At 41.8% G+C, this 19,534-nt stretch overlaps 2 protein-coding genes and 1 long non-coding RNA gene across 5 annotated transcripts; 1 reads left to right on the top strand and 2 right to left on the bottom strand.

Moving 5' to 3' along the window:
* Positions 1-2,646: 2,646 nt before the first annotated feature.
* On the bottom strand, positions 2,647-4,899 carry LOC115184274 (zinc finger protein 37-like). The gene is made up of 2 exons (XM_029745319.1): positions 4,497-4,899; positions 2,647-4,330 (listed from the first exon to the last, which is right to left on the bottom strand). The coding sequence occupies exons 1-2, from the start codon at positions 4,690-4,692 to the stop codon at positions 3,177-3,179; spliced, it is 1,350 nt and encodes a 449-aa protein (XP_029601179.1). The 5' UTR covers positions 4,693-4,899; the 3' UTR covers positions 2,647-3,176.
* A 3,109-nt stretch (positions 4,900-8,008) lies between these two features.
* On the bottom strand, positions 8,009-15,508 carry LOC115184256 (gastrula zinc finger protein XlCGF48.2). 3 transcript variants are annotated; one of them, XM_029745301.1, is made up of 3 exons: positions 15,028-15,508; positions 13,934-14,827; positions 8,009-8,782 (listed from the first exon to the last, which is right to left on the bottom strand). In XM_029745301.1, the coding sequence occupies exons 1-3, from the start codon at positions 15,197-15,199 to the stop codon at positions 8,610-8,612; spliced, it is 1,239 nt and encodes a 412-aa protein (XP_029601161.1). In that variant the 5' UTR covers positions 15,200-15,508; the 3' UTR covers positions 8,009-8,609. The 3 variants fall into 3 exon arrangements, with proteins under 3 accessions (XP_029601161.1, XP_029601172.1, XP_029601154.1); XM_029745312.1 differs by lacking the exons at positions 13,934-14,827; positions 15,028-15,508 and adding an exon at positions 12,232-12,568 and having other exon boundaries at positions 8,009-9,598; XM_029745294.1 differs by lacking the exon at positions 8,009-8,782 and having other exon boundaries at positions 12,781-14,827; positions 15,028-15,492.
* Positions 14,728-19,532, top strand: LOC115184322 (uncharacterized). Its single transcript, XR_003874293.1, has 4 exons — positions 14,728-14,807; positions 17,897-18,758; positions 19,038-19,140; positions 19,307-19,532. It is a non-coding gene; the product is annotated as an uncharacterized LOC115184322 (long non-coding RNA).
* Positions 19,533-19,534: the final 2 nt, after the last annotated feature.

Genomic DNA, 19,534 nt, shown 5'->3' with positions numbered 1-19,534 from the left:
CTATCAAAGTGTCCTTTGACACAGCACATTCATAAGCACAAGATTTCTGAACAGGTCTCGAAACCATGCCAGGCCCAGCAGAAGCACCAGCCCGACATTAGGTCCACTTAGTAAAGTAAGCTCCGTCATGGAAGCTCCACCATGGAAGCTACATCATTCCACACTGTACTGCACTTCCACTAATCACACTGTACTGCACTTCCACTAACCACTAATCTGTCTTACAGCTTCTGCATACGAGGCTGTAACCTGGGATGCGCCCCCCCCCCCCTCCCCACACACAATTACCTTCACATTGTTCTCACATTCACTGTAATCATGTTCCCCACATATTTTCTGTCCTTTACACTGAGCAGCTACATGTCCCATTCTTCTGCATTTAAAACACAGCATTGGGGATGGGACAAATTCTCTGACATTGAAACTGATGAATCCTTTCTGTACTTGTCTAGGTAAAACCTTCTCAAACATCAGCAGCACTGATAAGCCTCAATCACTCTGCTTCCTGTCACATTTCTGTAATATCATCTATGGACATAGATATTGGGACTGCAGTGATGATTCCCCTCAACCTAGTATTGGCGCCAGGGACATTACTTCTAATATTCTTCCCATTAAAACCTCTTTGGGCTAGGGGGCAGTATTTTGATGTCCGGATGAAAAGCGTGCCCAAAGTAAACTGCCTGTTACTCTTGCCCAGAAGCTAGGATATGCATATAATTGGTAGATTTGGATAGAAAACACTCTAAAGTTTCTAAAACTGTTAAAATTATGTCTGTGAGTATAAAAGAGCTGATATGGCAGGCGAAACCCCGAGGACAAACCATCCCCCCCAAAAAATAAATTCAGCCTACCACTGTTTCTAATGGCTTATTATGAGGCTTAATCCTCCCATGTTGCAGTTCCTAGGGCTTCCAACAGTCTTTAGAAAGAGTTTCAGGCTTGTTTTGGGAAAATGAGCTAGAATTTGTAGTTTTTCTAGGTGGCTCCCATTTTGGCTGTAATGTTTTCATGCGCGTGGATGAGAACGCGTTCTTTGTTGTTTATCTCCGGTAAAGACAATAACGATTCTCCGTATTAAATTGTATCGTTTATTTACGTAGGTTTGATTATAAACGTTGTTTGACTTGTTTGGATAAGTTTATTGGTAACGTTTGGGATTCATTTTGTATGCATTTTGAAGGAGGGAAACCGGTGGATTACTGAATGAAGCGTGCCAGCTAAACTGAGTTTCTATGCATATAAAGGACTTTATCGAACGAAAGGACCATTTGTGATGTTCCTGGGACCTTTTGTAGTGCCAACAGAAGAAGATCTTCAAAGGTAAGGCATTTATTATATTGCTATTTCTGACTTGCTGGTTGAAATGTTTTTCATGTTTTTCATGCTTTTGTATGCAGGGCGCTGTCCTCAGATAATCGCATGGTGTGCTTTCGCCGTAAAGCCTTTTTGAAATCTGACACAGCGGCTTGATTAACAAGAAGTTAAGCTTTATTTTGATGTATAACACTTGTATTTTCATGAATGTTAAATATTTATATTTCTGTAATTTGAATTTCGTGCTCTGCAATTTCCCCGGATGTTGTCGAGGTGTGCCGCTAGCGGGACGCCTAGCCATAACAGGCTTTCCATCAGGCTACCACAAAATATGAACAATCTACCATTTCCTATGAACTGGGCTAATCTGACTTCACCCATCTCTTTCTGTATTGCATTGGTTAGTTGGATAGGGTGTAAATGAGGCCCTGTGGTCTCATCAAACACAATCACCACTTTCCACTCCCACACATTATTACTCTTGCTTCTTACCTTTGCCCTCTTTATGCTTCTTTACTAGACCATCCACTACTTTCAGTGTCAACTCTATGCTTCCTATGTCTTTCCACTACCGACCATTCCTTGATCGGCATCCTCCCACTCCAGACCATCAGAACTGACACCCATTCTGTTCGCATTCCAGCACAGCTGTTGCTTCTCCAAAATGTTCTCCATTTCGTCCACACTACTTGCCTCCATTTTGGCTGTCAGACTTCCAAACTTCTCATGCATCAACAACTCATTCACCCAGTTGACTCCACACAGTTCTCCAGGCACGGAGTCATTCAAACAAACCTCAAATCTTGTGCATCACAACACAACCTCCAAGCGAGCGCGTCCTCCTCTTGCTGACCGAACTCCTCTTTGGACGTCCCTACCCCATGGAAATCTTCTTGGGACGTCCCTACCCCATGGAAATCTTCTTGGGACGTCCCTACCCCATGGAAATCTTCTTGGGACGTCCCTACCCCATGGAAATCTTCTTGGGACGTCCCTACCCCATGGAAATCTTCTTGGGACGTCCCTACCCCATGGAAATCTTCTTGGGACGTCCCTACCCCATGGAAGTTCTTCGTTTCGTGCAACAGGGTCTGTGTCCCCACCAGTATAACTCACTAAATGATTAGTGTGTAGATGCAGCCATTTGATAGACAGCTCAGAGATATTTCCACTGCCTTTACAGAGAATTAAAAGTGCTTTTATTTAAAGATTGGAGCCTGTGTCTTTTTCCTAACACTTGTATTGATTTTATCAAATAATGGTTGCTGTTCCCAACATGATCCCGCAATGCTGCCAGAGAAGAGAGAAGCTAAAAAAAAGACACTTCAATGAACACATTATCAGCCATTTATTCTGTAGTACTTAATGGATGTCTGGGAATGTACAATATCTGGGTTGGTTGAAAGAAGAAGCTCTCATTTCAGGTGGTATATTTAGTTACCATTGAACATAGCGTAACTGTATCATACCAATTCTCTATACATGTAAATACACATGAAATAGATTTTTTTCCCCTTGGTGCATTTTGGCATTAGGCTCAGAGGTAAGTATGACATTTGGTGTATGGAAGATCTTGCCACATTAAACACAAGGGAACAAACATTCTGAATACTAGGCTGTTTGCAACATCAGGGCAGATGTGACATATTACCATATATGAACAAGACATATTACTCTCAAGACCAATGCAAGGTTTATATACAGACAGAGAACAGTGGATCACATCATGTCCTCTGTGTCATCCTATAACTAATGAGCAGGGACTCCTGTTGCTCAGAAACCCACTAACTGCTCTCTGTAAGAACGTGATATTAATCAGAGAGCAGTGTCCTGAGGAGGGCTATCTCCTGATTCTCCTCTCACATGTCTCTGTCTGCTGTCTGATTCTCTCCCCCCACACAGGGAACAGTCATGTGTTCTCCTTGTAAACCCTCTTCATGTGGCTCCATATGGTCTGAATCCATTGTGGCATTGGCCACATTCATGACACCTATATGTTTGTGAGCTGTCTGATGCTTCTTTAACATACTTGATGTGGTAAAGCATTTTCTACACACAGGACACATGTATGGCTTCTCCCCTGTGTGAGTCCTCATATGCACTATCAGAGATGTATTCTGGCTGAAACATTTGCCACAATCTTGGCATTGATGTGGTTTCTCCCCTGTGTGGCTCCTCATATGTAAGTTTAGGTGTCCTCGCTGAGTAAATCCTTTGCCACAATCATGACAGTGAAACGGCTTCTCCCCTGTATGACTCCTCAAATGCCTTTTCAGGAAAGTATCCCAAGCAAAATATTTACCACAAATATGACAACACTTTGCTCCGATGTGAGTTTGTAGGTGATCTATCATACTTTCTGTGGACTGACAGAATTTTCCACACACACCACAAACATGTTCTTTATCCTGTGTGTGCGTTTGCACGTGATTTAATAAAGAAGCCATGGATTCAAATTGATTTCCACATACCTTACAACTAGGAGCAGCATCCCAGCTTACACTGGGTCTTGAGTGTGATTTTAGATGGTTCAATTTCCTGTCCTTAACACTATGAGAACGTTGTCCTTTTACTGTCTTTGTTCTCTTTGATTTGAGTGGCTTTAACGTTAGACCTGACAGAGGTCCTCCACTCTCCATCCTGTCAATATGTCCTCTGTTTTCACTCTGAGCTGCAGAACACTCTCTATCTACTGCAGAAAAGGGCTGAGACTCTCTGGTTGGTTCTGATACACCATAGTCTTCTACATAAGGTTCTGTTTTGATCTGTTCAGTTGAGGTGCTGGGTAGAGAGTATCTCTCTTCATGTGAGAACTGAGTTGGGTCCTGATAATAGTCACTTGATACACAGCCGTAAGAATTGATAAACTCGTTGAAATTATTCTCATCCTCCTGACTGGTCCTTGGTTCATTCTGTTCATCTTTCATCCGTGTGGGTTCTGGGTCCTTCTGCCCCAGACTGGGGCTCCACTCCTGCTGCTCATCAGACACGGTGACCGTGAGCTGCTGGAGGTCTGGAGATAATGGGAGGAAAAACTCAAAAGCTGACTTGAGGCGTAGCTAGACTTACGATAATTATATTTTTACAGACCTTGGTTTTGTAAATACTCTACAAAATGTATTAAATTGAAAGCTAATCGTAATTCATATGAAATGAACGTTATTAAAACAAACACACACCTGCTCGTCTATGTAACTTGATCTGTGGCTTAGAACGAATATCCAGCATGCTCCGTAGACGCCTGTTCTCCTCCTTTGTGTGAGAAACCTCTTCCTGGTACTCTGCTATCGTTTCTTCAACGACACCAAATATCTCTTCAGCTGCCGCTATTAATTTCTGGTTGAGAAACACTCTCAAGTACTCCATTTTAGACATTTTTTGAGAAGAAACGCTATCTAGCTAGCCAGGTTAGCCAGCTAGCTACCAACGTAAACAAAGTCAACAAGACAAAGAGCGCTGTCAGTCTTTGTGCGTGCACGGTATAATACATTTGTACTGTCGCCCCCTACTGGAGCGGCAGGCACAGGTCGTCGCGATCCTGCAGGTGGCGCCAGCGGTGCTGCTTTTGAGAAGAGGGCTGATTACAGTTTTTCTCAGTCGCTTTGGTGCATTTTTCACATCATTCCTAGCATGTGCAAAATAATAAGTGCATTTCTCAGAACAATTTGTACAAACTGCAATATACAATAGATGTGTTTCTAAAGCTAGTCAGTCACTAAAAATCCTTAGTACATCTCTCAAAAGTAAATATTCATGCCAATGATCATGTCAGTGTCATCAGATTGATAAGTCATTGAGTCATTGTTCACGAACAAGGTCGTCAAAATGTTTAGGCATGTTGTCAATGGAACTGTGTACTTTGACAGTATTATCTGATGTAAACTTAGGCTACAGTTTGGATGACAGTTACTGTATTGAAAATGCACAAGGCTGCACTTCTATGGCGTATATCAATTTCAACAGTACTATTTACATATTACTGTATGTGGGTTATTGATTGAAAGAGACTGGACAACCCAAGGCGCACAAAGGAAAAACAACTAAATTAGAAAGAAACACAGGAAACCACCCCTAAGGCACAACTTTGCCCGCAGCACTGTTCTTGTGCTGTCTCTACACATCCAGACGTTCCTGTCTGTCGGCCCACATATTCTCATCCACATCACACCGGATATTTTCCCTTCCAATGCAACGTGGAAAGAATCTTTTGGAATGCCTTATCCATCCTCTGCAGGCGTCTACTGTGATGTCCTCACATACTGCATCCATTGCAGCCAGCAGGGTCATCTGTGTGTGTGGCTAACGATCGTACACCTTCCACCTCCATGCTGAAAAGAACTCCTCAATTGGGTTAAGGAATGGTGAATAAGGTGGGAGGAATTCTATGAGCATCCTCGGGTGGGTCACAAACCATTGCCTTATGATGTTTGATCGATGGAAACTCACATTATCACAAATGACCACATACTTTGGCAAATCCTCTCTAAACAGACCCCTCTCATCATCAGGGATGAGAGCCCTGTAGAGAGTCTCTAAAAAGTTGAGTAGATGCTGGGTGTTGTATGGCCCTATAAGGGGGATATGGGTTAGGACACCATGCTCCGAAATAGCAGCACACATGGTGATATTTCATCCCCGTTGGCCTGGCAAATCCACAGTAGCTCTGTGACCGATGATATTCCCACCCCGCCTTCTGCATCTGGTCAGATTGAAGCCAGCCTCATCGACGTATACAAAGTTGTGAGAGGGTTCACTATATTCCAACTCCATTATACGCAATATCCCAGAACACACAGTTGAATTTGTTTTGGTAAGGAAGAGTGACATAAAATGTACATATATTGCATGTTCCTTCCACAGCAATGGAAATGTGTGCAGTTTATGCTTACTGTACTATGTATCACTATAAAATGTTGCTGTAAAGTAGTTACATAGATATATGTTTTACCTGTACATACTGGTACCGTAGCTCCTTAACTCTGTCCTCATTCCTTTGGAATGGTACACGGTACAGCTGTTTCATACTCATCTGGTTTCTATGCAGCACCCTGTCGATGGTTGAGATGCTAACCGTATGGATGTTTTCAAAGACATCGTTGTCTTCTATAATGGTCCTTTGTATTTCCCTGAGTCTCATGGCATTGTTTGCTTGGACCATGGTGCAAATAGCCTCCTCCTGTTTGAGGTAATCTTGCAGTCCTATGTGGGGAAAAATGCAGTGATGCATCGCACACTTTCACATAGACAAAAACACATTTTACTGTAAAACATACAGGTGGGTGCATGCAAGGTGCAGTATGTATCTGTATAGAGCATTGGCGAAAATCTGATCTCAACTTAGGAGGGGACAATTACATGAAATTTTCTCAAGAGCAATTCCTGAGGGGGACACCAAAAGTAGTGCTGTAACACATAGCCTACATTGTAATATGGTAAATGTATATTGAGGAACCAAAGAAATAAGGTGTTTGCCTCTTACCTTTTTCTGCTATTATATCTACTATATCATTTCCATGAACTCCTTTATGAGCTGGAATCCAACAGAACTGAATTTCAACACCATTTCTTTGTAAGCCCAACAGCAGCAGCATTATTTCTACCCATAAATCCTCATGTTCTGACTTTCAAATCAAAATCAAATTTTATTTGTCACCAACACACGTTTAGCACGTTATTGTGGATGTAGCGAAATGCTTTCCAGATCTTAAACTACACAAAACAGATGCAGAGTCCGAACATATTGCTGTTCTTCCTGGTTGCACCTCTATCCATTGCAATCCAACAATTATCACAACCATTTCTGTTGAATCTACAGATAAATCATTTGTTAGCCTCTTGCATAGATTAACATCAAACTCAGGAATAAATGCACCTGCTCCTGTCTTCCCATTCATGGGATCCTTTGAACCATCTGTATGCACTGCAAGACAATAATAAAACTGATTAGTAATATATTGATCCACTATTGTTGCTACATGATCTTGTTCACACCACGGGTTCTTTGATCGGTCTTGTATAAAACCACAGTGACACATTTCCTATTGCCACAGCTGGCCCTATAACAAGATCCCCGAGTCCATCTTTCCAAACCCCTTTTCCAAATCTCTAGGTCAAAATCTCTCTTGATGTCTTTCGTATTACCAGCAGTCTTCCAATACTGTCAGTGTAGGATGATCTACCGTACTACCCTTCAGTCTTGCCCAGTACGCTTAACTCTGATGGTGGCATTTCCCCAGTATCTACTTGGTAAGCCTCAACCGGTGTAGTTTTAAATGCACCATCGCACATCCTGAGTGCCCTAGATTGCCTATCTGCCCTCTCTGACATTCACTGTCAACTGTGTTACCTTATATAGACAGGTGTGTTTCTTTCTAAATCATGTCTGAACAATTGAATGGGCCACAGGGGGACTCCAATCATGTTGTAGCAACAGTTCAAGGATGATCAAAGGAAATTGGATGCACCTGAGCTAAGGGGTGTGCATACGCCAATGAGATATTTCTGTAATTCATTTTCAATACATTTCTAAAAACATGTTTTCACTTCGTTATTATGGGGTATTGTGTGTAGATGGGTGAGAAAAAATGAATCAATTTTGTATACAGGCTGTAACACAACAAAATGTGGAATAAGTCCAGGGGTTTGAATACGTTCTGAAGGCACTGTATTTCATAGAAATAAAGCCAGTCGATTCAGAGAACTACATGTTTTAATGCACCACTTGTATTGTCTGAAAGACCCTCCCTACACAGGAAACTACTGCCATGTTGTCAGGAGGATTTTCATCAGGTTGTCATTATGTTTTGTCCCTCTTGTGAATATTCTCGTACCTTCTAGGGGACTTCATCCATTTGAAGCATTTAGCAGCAATCAAATCCAAACAAATTTATTTTGTGACACGCTTTGTAGGCAACAGGTGTAGACTAACAGTGAAACATAATTGCACTGTCTTACAGTCAGTGGATTCAAAACAGGTAAAACAACCACATATTAACAGTCACTGCGAGTAAAAACTTTCCTCAATAAAGCGGCTGAGTGAAACATGTATCACAAACAAGGTCCACTGTCAGTATTTTCTACACTAAACTATTCTGTGCATTGTCATTATGCCTTGTCAAACTTCCAGTCTATGCAAAGCCTCTGCCAGCCATGGTAGTGACGCCTTCTCTTCCATGTGAAATCTCATGCCAGGTTGACTGGGTGCTAGTGCTGAAATGCATGTCACAAAGATGGCAATGATATGGTTTTTCCCATGTGGATCTTCATGTGTTGTTTCCAGTGATAATTCTGCTTTAAACCTTGGCCACAATACTGCCCGTATATGGTTTCACCCCTGTATGAGTCCTCATGTGGACTGTCAGATCAGGGTTTCTTATGAAACATTTCCCACAAACAGGGCAGCAATGTGGTTTCTCCCCAGAGTGGCTCTTCATATGCACAGCCAGGTTTCCACTCTGACTGAATCCTTTGCCACAATGATGACAGCGAAAGGGCTTCTCCCCTGTATGACTCCTCAAATGCCTTTTCAGGAAAGCATCCCAAGCAAAATATTTACCACAAACATGACAACACTTTGCTCCGATGTGAGTTTGTAGGTGATTTATCATACTTTCTGTGGACTGACAGAATTTTCCACACACACCACAAACATGTTCTTTATCCTGTGTGTGCGTTTGCACGTGATTTAATAAAGAAGCCATGGAGTCAAATTGCTTTCCACATACCTTACAACTAGGAGCAGCATCCCAGCTTACACTGGGTCTCGAGTGTGATTTTAGATGGTTCAATTTCCTGTCCTTAACACTATGAGAACGTTGTCCTTTTACTGTCTTTGTTCTCTTTGATTTGAGTGGCTTTAACGTTAGACCTGACAGAGGTCCTCCACTCTCCATCCTGTCAATATGTCCTCTGTTTTCACTCTGACCTGCAGAACACTCTCTATCTACTGCAGAAAAGGGCTGAGACTCTCTGGTTGGTTCTGATACACCATAGTCTTCTACATAAGGTTCTGTTTTGATCTGTTCAGTTGAGGTGCTGGGTAGAGAGTATCTCTCTTCATGTGAGAACTGAGTTGGGTCTTGATAATAGTCACTTGATACACAGCCGTAAGAATTGATAAACTCGTTGAAATTATTCTCATCCTCCTGACTGGTCCTTGGTTCATTCTGTTCATCTTTCATCCGTGTGGGTTCTGGGTCCTTCTGCCCCAGACTGGGGCTCCATTCCTGCTGCTCAGGGGAAACCACCTCATCAGACACAGTGACAGTGAGCTGCTGGAGATCTGGAGAGGAGAGAGGGATGAAATAGAAAATTCAAGAGCTGACTTGACGTACCCAGCTAACAACAAAATGTTCCCACAACTTTATTTGAATATTTCCTTAAGCGTCTCATTCGGTCATGAACTAACGTTTTCTTAGGAATGTTCCCGGGATGTGCAAGGCATGTTTCCAAGAGACCATTCCATTAATGTCAAATAGAACATACCCAGAACATGGTTACATGTTCTCAGAACATAATATATTAATGGTCTAGACATGTTTCATGAGAATGTTGCAAGAACATTCATGTCTCCAGTTTTCTGCTAGTTAGGAGAATATTCCATCAATGTCCCACCAAACATACACAGAACATGGTTGTCATGTTCTCAGAACATGAGATATTGTTCGAGACATGTTTAATAGGAATGTTGCAAAAACATTTGTGTCCACAATATAAAATGTTTTACACATCACGACTTGTTACTGTTGCCAAGTCAATTAAGGCCCTGATTGGGGAACCACTGATCCATTCACAACTCTTTGTCTGTTGGCAAGGTTAGGGATACTCATACACAGAGTGCTTTTAAAATACTGTGTTTTCATCTTCCATATTTGACATACATAATTACATTGTGCATGTTCAATGAATCAGTAATTATTATTCAACATGTCCACAACTGGGATTTGAACTCTCAAGCCCTTCATTCATGGTAGTCCAATCTTCCTGCTACACCATCATGTCTGTGTAAAGTAGGCTGTCAATTAATCCGATTAGTCTCTTATTTTTTATTTTTTTATTCCAGCAATTTAAGGGCTTTCTCTATAGTTGCCTAATATTGATGGGTCATATTAACCTGTTTTAATGATACTTCTGAATCACTATGATCAATAAAATATTTTCTTGGGTGTACTTTTAACAGAGATTTACTTCAAACACTGGTGTGTTGTAACTGTTGCCAAATAATGACTAACATATTGCTAAGAATGTGAGAGTAGGTCGACTCTCCTGCGGGTCTCAAACCAAGGCCACTAGCACCAATGACGAACAACCTAATGACTGTCCCAATGAGAGTTATTTCTAGGGCAGGGCTCTCCAACCCTGTTCCTGGAGAGCTACCCTCCTGTAGGTTTTCATTCCAACCCCAGTTGTAACTAACCTGATTCAGTTTATCCACAAGCTAATTAGGATAATCCGGTCTGCTAGATTAGGGTTGGAGTGAAAACCTACACGATGGTAGCTCTCTAGGAACAGAGTTGGATAGCCCTGCTCTGGCATGAGCTCATTGGGAAAGGGGGATACCTAGTCAGTTGTACAACTGAATGCCTTCAACTGAAATGTGTCTTCCACATTTAACCCAACTCCTCTGAATCAGAGAGGTGTGGGGGGGCTGCCTTAATTGACATCCACGTCTTTGGCGCCCAGGGAACAGTGGGTTATGTGCATTGTTCAGGGGCAGAAAGACAGATTTTTACCTTGTCAGCTCAGGGATCCAGCAACCTTTTTGTTATTAGCCCAACACTCACCAATAGTTAGGCCCTGTCAAGAAGAAACCCTCCTCCCTAGACACCGGAGTAGACCTGAAACTACTTGATATGTGTAAGCAATAGGGTGAATGAACTTTGAAGTAACTCTCAGTTCTGTTAAAAGTACACTCAAGACAAACGTATTGATCCTAGTGATTGAGGAGTATCATTAAAACAGGTTAATATGCCGCACAAACATTAGATAATATAGAAAGCCCTTCAATTGTTGAAATAAGTCAATCAAATCAATGATGAAAGAATGGTCCAATTAACTGATAACTGACACAGACATGGTGGCGTAGCAGGAAGATCTGATTGCCATGAACCAATAGGTTGTGAGTTCAAATCCCAGGTGAGGACATGTTGCATAATAATTACTGTATAAATCAACATGCACAATGTAATCATGTATATCAAATGTGGTAGTTGAAAACAGTGTGTTAAAAGCACTGTGAGTGTGTGAGTAACCCTAACTTTGCCAACAGACAAAGAGCTGTGAGTGGATTACCAATCAGGGTCTTAATGGGCTTGGTAACAAGGTGTAATGGTTTTTGGGGGGAGAACGTTTCTTTCGGGATAAATCAGGCGACATACTGACAACTGATACACAGAAATGTTATTGCAATGTTCCCATGAAATGTGTCTGGAACATGAATATCTTACATTCTGAGAACTTGGCAACCATGTCCTGTGTATAATTCGTGGGACGTTGCTGGAACATTTTCCTAACCCTCAGAAAACCGGACATAAATGTTTTTGCAACGTCCCATAAAGCGCGTCTAGAGCATTAATGTTATATATTCTGATAACATTGTAACCACGTTCTTGATAAGATCTGTGTGACATTAAAAGGAATGTTCCACCTTCAACACCAAAACATGCTAAACGGGTTCTCAGAATGTTTTTGCTAACAAAGATTGAATGTTTCCTTAACTAAAGGAAAACTGGACATTCATTCAAACATGGGACGATTACGGGTAACATAAAAAATGTTTTAAAACTCAGCTCTAGAATTGTTAGCCGGGTAGTTAGTTGGGTTTAAGATTGAGTTACCTTCTTACAGATATTGGAACTATTACATTGATAGCTTATCGTGTCTCATATTAAATGAATGTTGAAAATACAAACAAACCTTGTCTATGTAACTTGATATCTGGCTTAGTACGGATATCGAGCGTGAGCCGTAGACGACTGTTCTCTTCCCTTGTGCGAGAAACCTCTTCCTGGTACTCTGCTATCGTTTCTTGAACGACGCCAAATATCTCCTCAGCTGCCGCTATCAATCTCTGGTTTAGAAACATTCTCAATAACTCTATTTTAGACATTTGTAGAGAAGGAACGTTGGCTAGATATCTACCAAGTCGAAAATATAAAGAGCGCTGAGGCGAAGCGAGAGGTTTCACTCTCCCCTAACTCTGTCCAAAACAAGCCCAATGCGTTTACACGGGTTTATTTTTTTACCCAAGGTCGTCGCCTACCATCCCATTGTTATGGCGGAGACATGAGCATCTCGTCATTATATAGTCTTTGTGCGTGCACGACATAATACATTTTGCACTGTCGTCCCCTGCTGGAGCGGTAGGCGCAGGTCGTGAAGCTCCTGCAGTTTGCACCAGTCTATTCTGCCTTTGAGAAGAGGACACTGATTACTGTGCAAAATGAATGAATCTCTCGTCATTGATCAGATTGAATAAGTATATCCCAATTTATTGTTGGAGTTCCTCCAGTGTCTTTACATTTATATTCTAATCCAGCAAATAGACCTAAATGTAATAGACTGCAGAGCTACAGCACTACTGGTGCAAATCTGAAGTTTAGATCAATCATTGCCTCCCTAGATCACAAAAGTACACAAAAAATAGAATACACCATAATGCTATCACTAATCCAACATTCTCATGTCTGCAATTAATTAAATAAAGAAGAGGGACATATTTCATAGAAATAAAGAATGACAGTAGATTTCGGGAATGAGATGTTTTAATGCACTTCTTGTATTGTCTGAAAGACACTCCCTACACAGGACGACTGTCATGTTGTCCTGAGGTTTTTTGTCGGGTTGTCATTATGTTTTCTCCCTCTTGTGAATGTTCTTCTCGTATCTTCTAGGGGAGTTCATCCATTTTAAGCATTTAGCAGCAATCATTTCCTTATGTATGATTTTCATAAAACAATTATATGGTTTCTCTCCTGTGTCAATTGGACTTCTTGCATTTACATTTTGCTAATTTAGTTGACAGTCAGTGGATTCAAAACAGGTAAAACAACCACATATTAACAGTCACTGCGAGTAAAAACTTTCCTCAATAAAGCGGCTGAGTGAAACATGTATCACAAACAAGGTCCACTGTCAGTATTTTCTACACTAAACTATTCTGTGCATTGTCATTATGCCTTGTCAAACTTCCAGTCTATGCAAAGCCTCTGCCAGCCATGGCAGTGACGCCTTCTCTTCCATGTGAAATCTCATGCCAGGTTGACTGGGTGCTAGTGCTGAAATACATGTCACAAAGATGGCAATGATATGGTTTTTCCCATGTGGATCTTCATGTGTAGTTTCCGGTGATAATTTTGCTTGAAGCATTGGCCACAATATTGGCACTTATATGGTTTCACCCCTGTATGAGTCCTCATGTGGACTGTCAGATCAGGGTTTCTTATGAAACATTTTCCGCATACACGACAGCAAAACGGCCTCTCCCCTGTGTGAATCTTCATGTGTGTGTTCATATAAGATTTACTGCTGAAACATTTCCCACAAACAGGGCAGCAATGTGGTTTCTCCCCAGAGTGGCTCTTCATATGCACAGCCAGGTTTCCACTCTGACTGAATCCTTTGCCACAAAACTGGCAGCGGTACGGTCTCTCCCCTGTGTGAATCCTCTTGTGCGCTGTGAGATCTGGATTTTTTCTGAAACACTTGCCACAATCAGGACAGCGAAACGATTTCTCCCCTGGGTGAACCTTCATATGATCATTCAGCTCAGCACTCCCAGGGAAAAATGTACCACAAACATGACAAACTCTAGCTCCAACGTGGGTTTCTAGATGATCTAACATACTTTCTGTGGACTCTAAGTGTATTCCACAAACACCACATAGACATTCTTTGTCCTGTGCATGCTTTCTTGCATGATTCACTAAAGAAGCTAAGTAGGAGAAATACATTCCACAACATTTACAGTGGATATAGGCACTTTGTTTTCTTACTGTCTGTGATCTCTTTGATGGTGATCTCTTTGATTTAAGTGGCTTTGAACCTGACAGAGGTCTACTCTCTACCCCTTTGACACATTTCATGTTTTTACTCTGAGCTGCAGAAGACTCTAGATTTTCTGCAAATATGGGCTGAGACTCACGGGATGGTTCTGATACTCCATTGTCTTCTGCATCAAGTTCTGATTTGACCTGTATCATGTCCAGTTCAGTGGAGGTGCTGTGTAGAGAGTAGTTCCTCTGTGCAGTTGAGGTGCTGGGAAGACAGTACGTCTCTTCGTAGTCTTCACTTTGGGTTTCATAAAGAAGTGAGGACTGAGTCAGCGAGGACTGAGTCAGGTCCTGGTGGTTGTAGTCATTTTTCAAAGATGACTGTAGTTCCTCCGGTTCCTCTTTTATCTGTATGTAATGTGGGTCTTCCTGCCCCAGACTGGGGCTCCACTCCTGCTCACAGTGTTGCTGCTCAGGGAGAACCTCCTTTTCAGATACAGGGTGAGTGGGCTGTTGGATGTCTGGAGGGAAGGATAGAGAATTAAATAAAACATCTAAAATGTTGACATGAATTGTATTCTAGTTAGACTGCTAGCTAGGTATTTAGATACTAGCATAGCTAGCTAGCTACATTGTCATTGGTCGATAAATCATGACATTGATCAGTTGACATATGCAAAGACCGTTTAAAATATAACAGCTAGCATCCTCAGTCACACACCTATTCTGTGTAATAGTATATCTGGTTTAATAACGATATCCAGCATGCTACGCAGACGGCTGTTCTCTTCCTGGTACACTGCTATCGTTTCTTCAACGACGCCAAATATCTCCTCAGCTGCCATTGTCAATCTCTGGTTGAGAAACATTCTCAATAACTCTATTTTAGACATTTTTAGAGGAGAAAAGTTGTGTCAGCTTGCTAGCGGACAATTACAGGAACATTTACAACAACATAGCGTTAACAAAGGAGGGCGTTCCTTTGAGCACGGCGGCAAACACATTTTGTACTATCGCCACCTGCTGGAACGGAATGCGACTTCGGTGCTTCAAATTGTCCTTGTTCTCGTCTAAAAAGCTTATTTGGGAAGGGAACGGGAAACAGTCAATCAGTTGCACGTGGTCAATTTCACGCCATATGTATTGAATTCAAAATAAAAGAAATCGTGAACATGAAAAATAAAGTTGAGAATGTAAACATTATATTTTCGAGGACGGGTGAAATAATGGATAGAATTGTAAACAAAAATCAGACATCAAAAGCAAAACCCAAAAACGTGTAAGCAAATAATTTTAAAGCGAGAGCAAAACTCTATGACAAATGATAATATATATATATATATATATATATATATATTTGAAAACAAATGCGAAAATCGTTTTCTGTGAAACTTTCCCAGCAACCAATTATATTGAATTAATTTTGCCTACGCTCTTGCCTGCATGTACTACCTTTTGGTTACGCTACTCGTATCTTTGCTTTCGATGTCTGTTTCTTTGATTTCACTGCCAGTCTTTTCGATTGCGAGTTTTGGCATTACTTTCCGTGAAGGGAGGGGTTTAGAGGAGGCTTAAACAATGAGTTTCCATTGGTCCGCTAGTTTTGGAGTGACGGTTCGTCTTAACCCAATAAATAACATGATAGACATACTTTTTTTTCCTATTGCCTACTTAAGTAGACGGTCTGACGTCACCTCGTTTTAGGGTTTTAGCTAACGTACTTCAAAATTGTCAGTCGCGGGTCAATAATGTACGGATATTAGAAGCATGTCTATCTAATACGTTTAATGACAAACCATCTAACTACTTCGGTAAACATATGAATTACCTGTTGCACAACGTTCGGCGCAAGTGTTGGTAACTGGTTCGCCGTGGACCTGTGCCGAACGTTGTGTAACAGGTAAGTCTGTCTATCATGTTATTTATTGGGTTAAGACGAACCGTCACTCCAAAACTAGCGGACCAATGGAAACTCATTGTTTATAAGCCTCCTCTAAACCCCGCCCTTCACGGAAAGTAATGCCAAAACTCGCAATCGAAAAGACTGGCAGTGAAATCAAAGAAACAGACATCGAAAGCAAAGATACGAGTAGCGTAACCAAAAGGTAGTACATGCAGGCAAGAGCGTAGGCAAAATGTATTCAATAGGATTGGTTGCTGGGAAAGTTTAACCGAAAACGATTTTTGCATTCGTTTTCAAATATATATTTTTTTTATCATCTGTCATAGAGTTTTGCTCTCGCATTAAAATGATTTGTTTACAAGTTTGGGGGTTTTGCGTTTGATGTCTTTGTTTACAATTCTATACATTTTGCTTTCAATTGTTTGGTTTTTTGATTTCAACATCCATTATTTCACCCGTCCTCGAACATATCATGTTTACATTCTCAACTTAATTTTTCATGTTAACGATTTATTTTATTTTGAACTCAATACATATGGCGTGAAACTGACCCTATACAGTGGCACATCTGAATGCATTGAACCGAAATGTGTCTTCCCCATTTAACCCAACTTCTGAATCAGAGAGGCTGCCTTAATCGACATCTACGTCATCGGCACTTACGAAAAAAGATTGCAGTCAGAGTGCAGTACTGCGTCCAAAATAACAGCTTTTTTTTACTGCAGAAATGTTGCAGTGTAATTGCAGTTAGAGTGCTGTATAACTACAGTTCAGTTATTCTGCATCCAAAATACCACAGCAAACTGCAGTTTCTGCACTTTCAAAACAGCAATCATTTTTTTTGTAAGGGGGAGCAGTTGTTGGGAGTTAATTGCCTTGCTCAAGGGCAGAACAGCAGATTTTTCCACCTTGCCGGCTTGAGGATTCGAACCAACAACCTTTTGGGTACTGGACCAACCCGCTTAACAGCTAGGCTACCTTGATTTTTCAATCAATGACCTGTATAATGATTCTTATTTGAATAGATCAGTGTTGTCCCTGGATAATGCATTATTCATTTAAAAAAAATGTACACCCTTATTCTCCCCAATTTCATGATATCCAATTGCGATCCAATTACGATTTTGTCTCATCGCTGTAACTCCCCAACAGGCCCGGGAGAGGCGAAGGTCGAGTCATGCATCCTCCGAAACATGACCTGCCAAACTGTGCTTTTTAACACCCACCCGCTTAACCCGGAAGCCACCCGCACCAATGTGTCGGAGGAAACACTGTTCAACTGACGACCGAAGTCAGCCTACAGGGGCCCGGCCCGCCACAAGGAGTTGCTAGAGCGGGATGAGCCAAGTAAAGCCCCCCCGGCCAAACCCTCTCCCAACCTGGACGACACTGAGGCAATTGTGTGCCACCCTATGGTATTCCCGATCGAACCCGGGTCTGTAGTGACGCCTCAAGCCCCTGGACACTGCTTGTATCAATCCTAACCATCTCAGGTCTATGATCACAGGAGGACACAATAGGCATATTCTTCATAACATCCTTATGGGCCTTGGCCACTCCAGAGCCATGTATTTAGAATATCTAAATACATGGCTCTGGCCACACTATAACCTTAAAGGCAGCATATACTAAGACAATCTGCTATACACTAATTGTTAACACACACACTTTGTGTCCATCTCACCAGATTACACAGCTTCTCTCAGTTGCACCTGACTGAAGGCATAATTTCAGCTTCTGAGGGACAACTACGACACCGTCCTCACAGCCAAGAACCAGCTCTGAAGACAAAATTATGCTTTGACTTCAACTCAAGCTGAGCTACAGAAAATGAACAGCTATGTGGCTGTGGTTAAGGACCAACTGGAGAGAGACTACATGTAACTTGTCGCAACCAAGGACCAGTCAGAGAGGCAACACAGATATCTTGCTGCTTCTCATAACCAATTAGAAAGAGAGTATGAAGGCCTACTGACATCCAACAACCAATTGCAAAAAAACTACATAGACCTCACATGAACCAGAGAACAGTCACAGAGAGAACAACCTGAACATCAGTGCAGCTTAATGCCTCGATCACACCGACAGCTTCATTGCATTTTGGTACACCAGAAGTACATTCATTTCCAATGGAATGCTGCATTTGCCTTCCAGCATTGCAGAGGCAGTTGCAGTGCGTTCTGTGTGGTGCATACGTTGGATTTATCAAACTGTATGCCTAGACTGCTCGACAGAAATGGTAGCAGAAGGTAAATGTTGAACTTTTGTTGCAAACATATATAGATGATGCTGCGTACCATTGTGCGCAAAGACGCTGTTGGTGTGATCAAGACGTTATGACCAGTTGAGCTGAGAGCATGTGAGGGTTACAGAGACTAGAAACCAACTTCAGTTAGATCTCATAAGTCTCTTTGAAATGGAGGGGATTTTGAACAGAGACTTTGTTGTCACGGCGAGGGATAGGAATTCCCTTCAGAAGATGCCTACAGAGCTGGTCAACTTCCTGCCTGTGGACCGACACTGTCCACTCAGAGACCAGATCACCCAAGGTCAGCAGTGTCTTGATATATCTGTCCTTCTACATCTATATGCACTATATACTGCGTGTTTGTGTGTGTGTGTGTGTGCAATGTGCATGAATATGTTATTGTGTGTGTTTGTGAAATGTGCATGTATATGTTCTTGTGTGTGTATGCGTGTTTCTGTATGTTTGTGCATGTGTGTGTGCAATGTGCATGAATGTGTTCTTATGTGTGTGTGTGCGTGTGTGTTTGTGTACATTCGCCTCACACACCTTGTCTTAAGAGCTGGAAGATTTTGTCCTCCAGGTGTTACTTCTTCTCCACTGAGAGGAGGAGCTGGAGCAGCGGTCGGGTCGACTGTGTTCAACAGGGCGGAGATCTGGTGGTCATTGACAGTCCAGAGGAACAGGTGAGAGACATTGTATTGGAGATGCGCAGAGGTGGGTTAGATCTATGGTGCAAGGTGGTTGGGCCCCAAGACAATCTTTACTCTGGTAATAATACAGGACATAATATACAAAGATTATGGCCATTGGATGTATAGAAAATCAATGTATCTCTGTGGACTCCCCCAGGTAGAAAGAGCCCAGTGCTGTGAATGTGAGGGGAGACAGTGTGTGCCTCCACCCTCAGAGAGACCAACCCTTCTCGGAGCTGGAGAAGAGACCTGCAGCATCATGTCCGGATGGATCTGTGAGAGCCCCGCGCTCATATAGTCAGCATTGCGATATAGACACACACATACACAGAGCACATTTGCATGTAGCCTTAAAATCCTCCAATAAAATAGCATTAATACATGA

The sequence above is a fragment of the Salmo trutta genome, chromosome 3 (genome assembly GCF_901001165.1).
Source record: "Salmo trutta chromosome 3, fSalTru1.1, whole genome shotgun sequence".
Classification (NCBI taxonomy): domain Eukaryota; kingdom Metazoa; phylum Chordata; class Actinopteri; order Salmoniformes; family Salmonidae; genus Salmo; species Salmo trutta.
Note: the sequence above shows the minus strand (reverse complement) of the source record. Positions and strands in the feature narration are given on the sequence as shown.

Excerpts from the sequence above, each read along its gene's own strand:
- LOC115184274 (XM_029745319.1), bottom strand. The coding sequence starts at position 4,692 with ATGTCTAAAATGGAGTACTTGAGAGTGTTTCTCAACCAGAAATTAATA. Across the intron at positions 4,331-4,496 it reads CAAGTTACATAGACGAGCAG|ACCTCCAGCAGCTCACGGTC; the intron begins GTGTGTGTTTGT and ends CATTATCTCCAG.
- LOC115184256 (XM_029745294.1), bottom strand. The coding sequence starts at position 15,199 with ATGTCTAAAATAGAGTTATTGAGAATGTTTCTCAACCAGAGATTGACA. Across the intron at positions 14,828-15,027 it reads TATACTATTACACAGAATAG|ACATCCAACAGCCCACTCAC; the intron begins GTGTGTGACTGA and ends CCTTCCCTCCAG.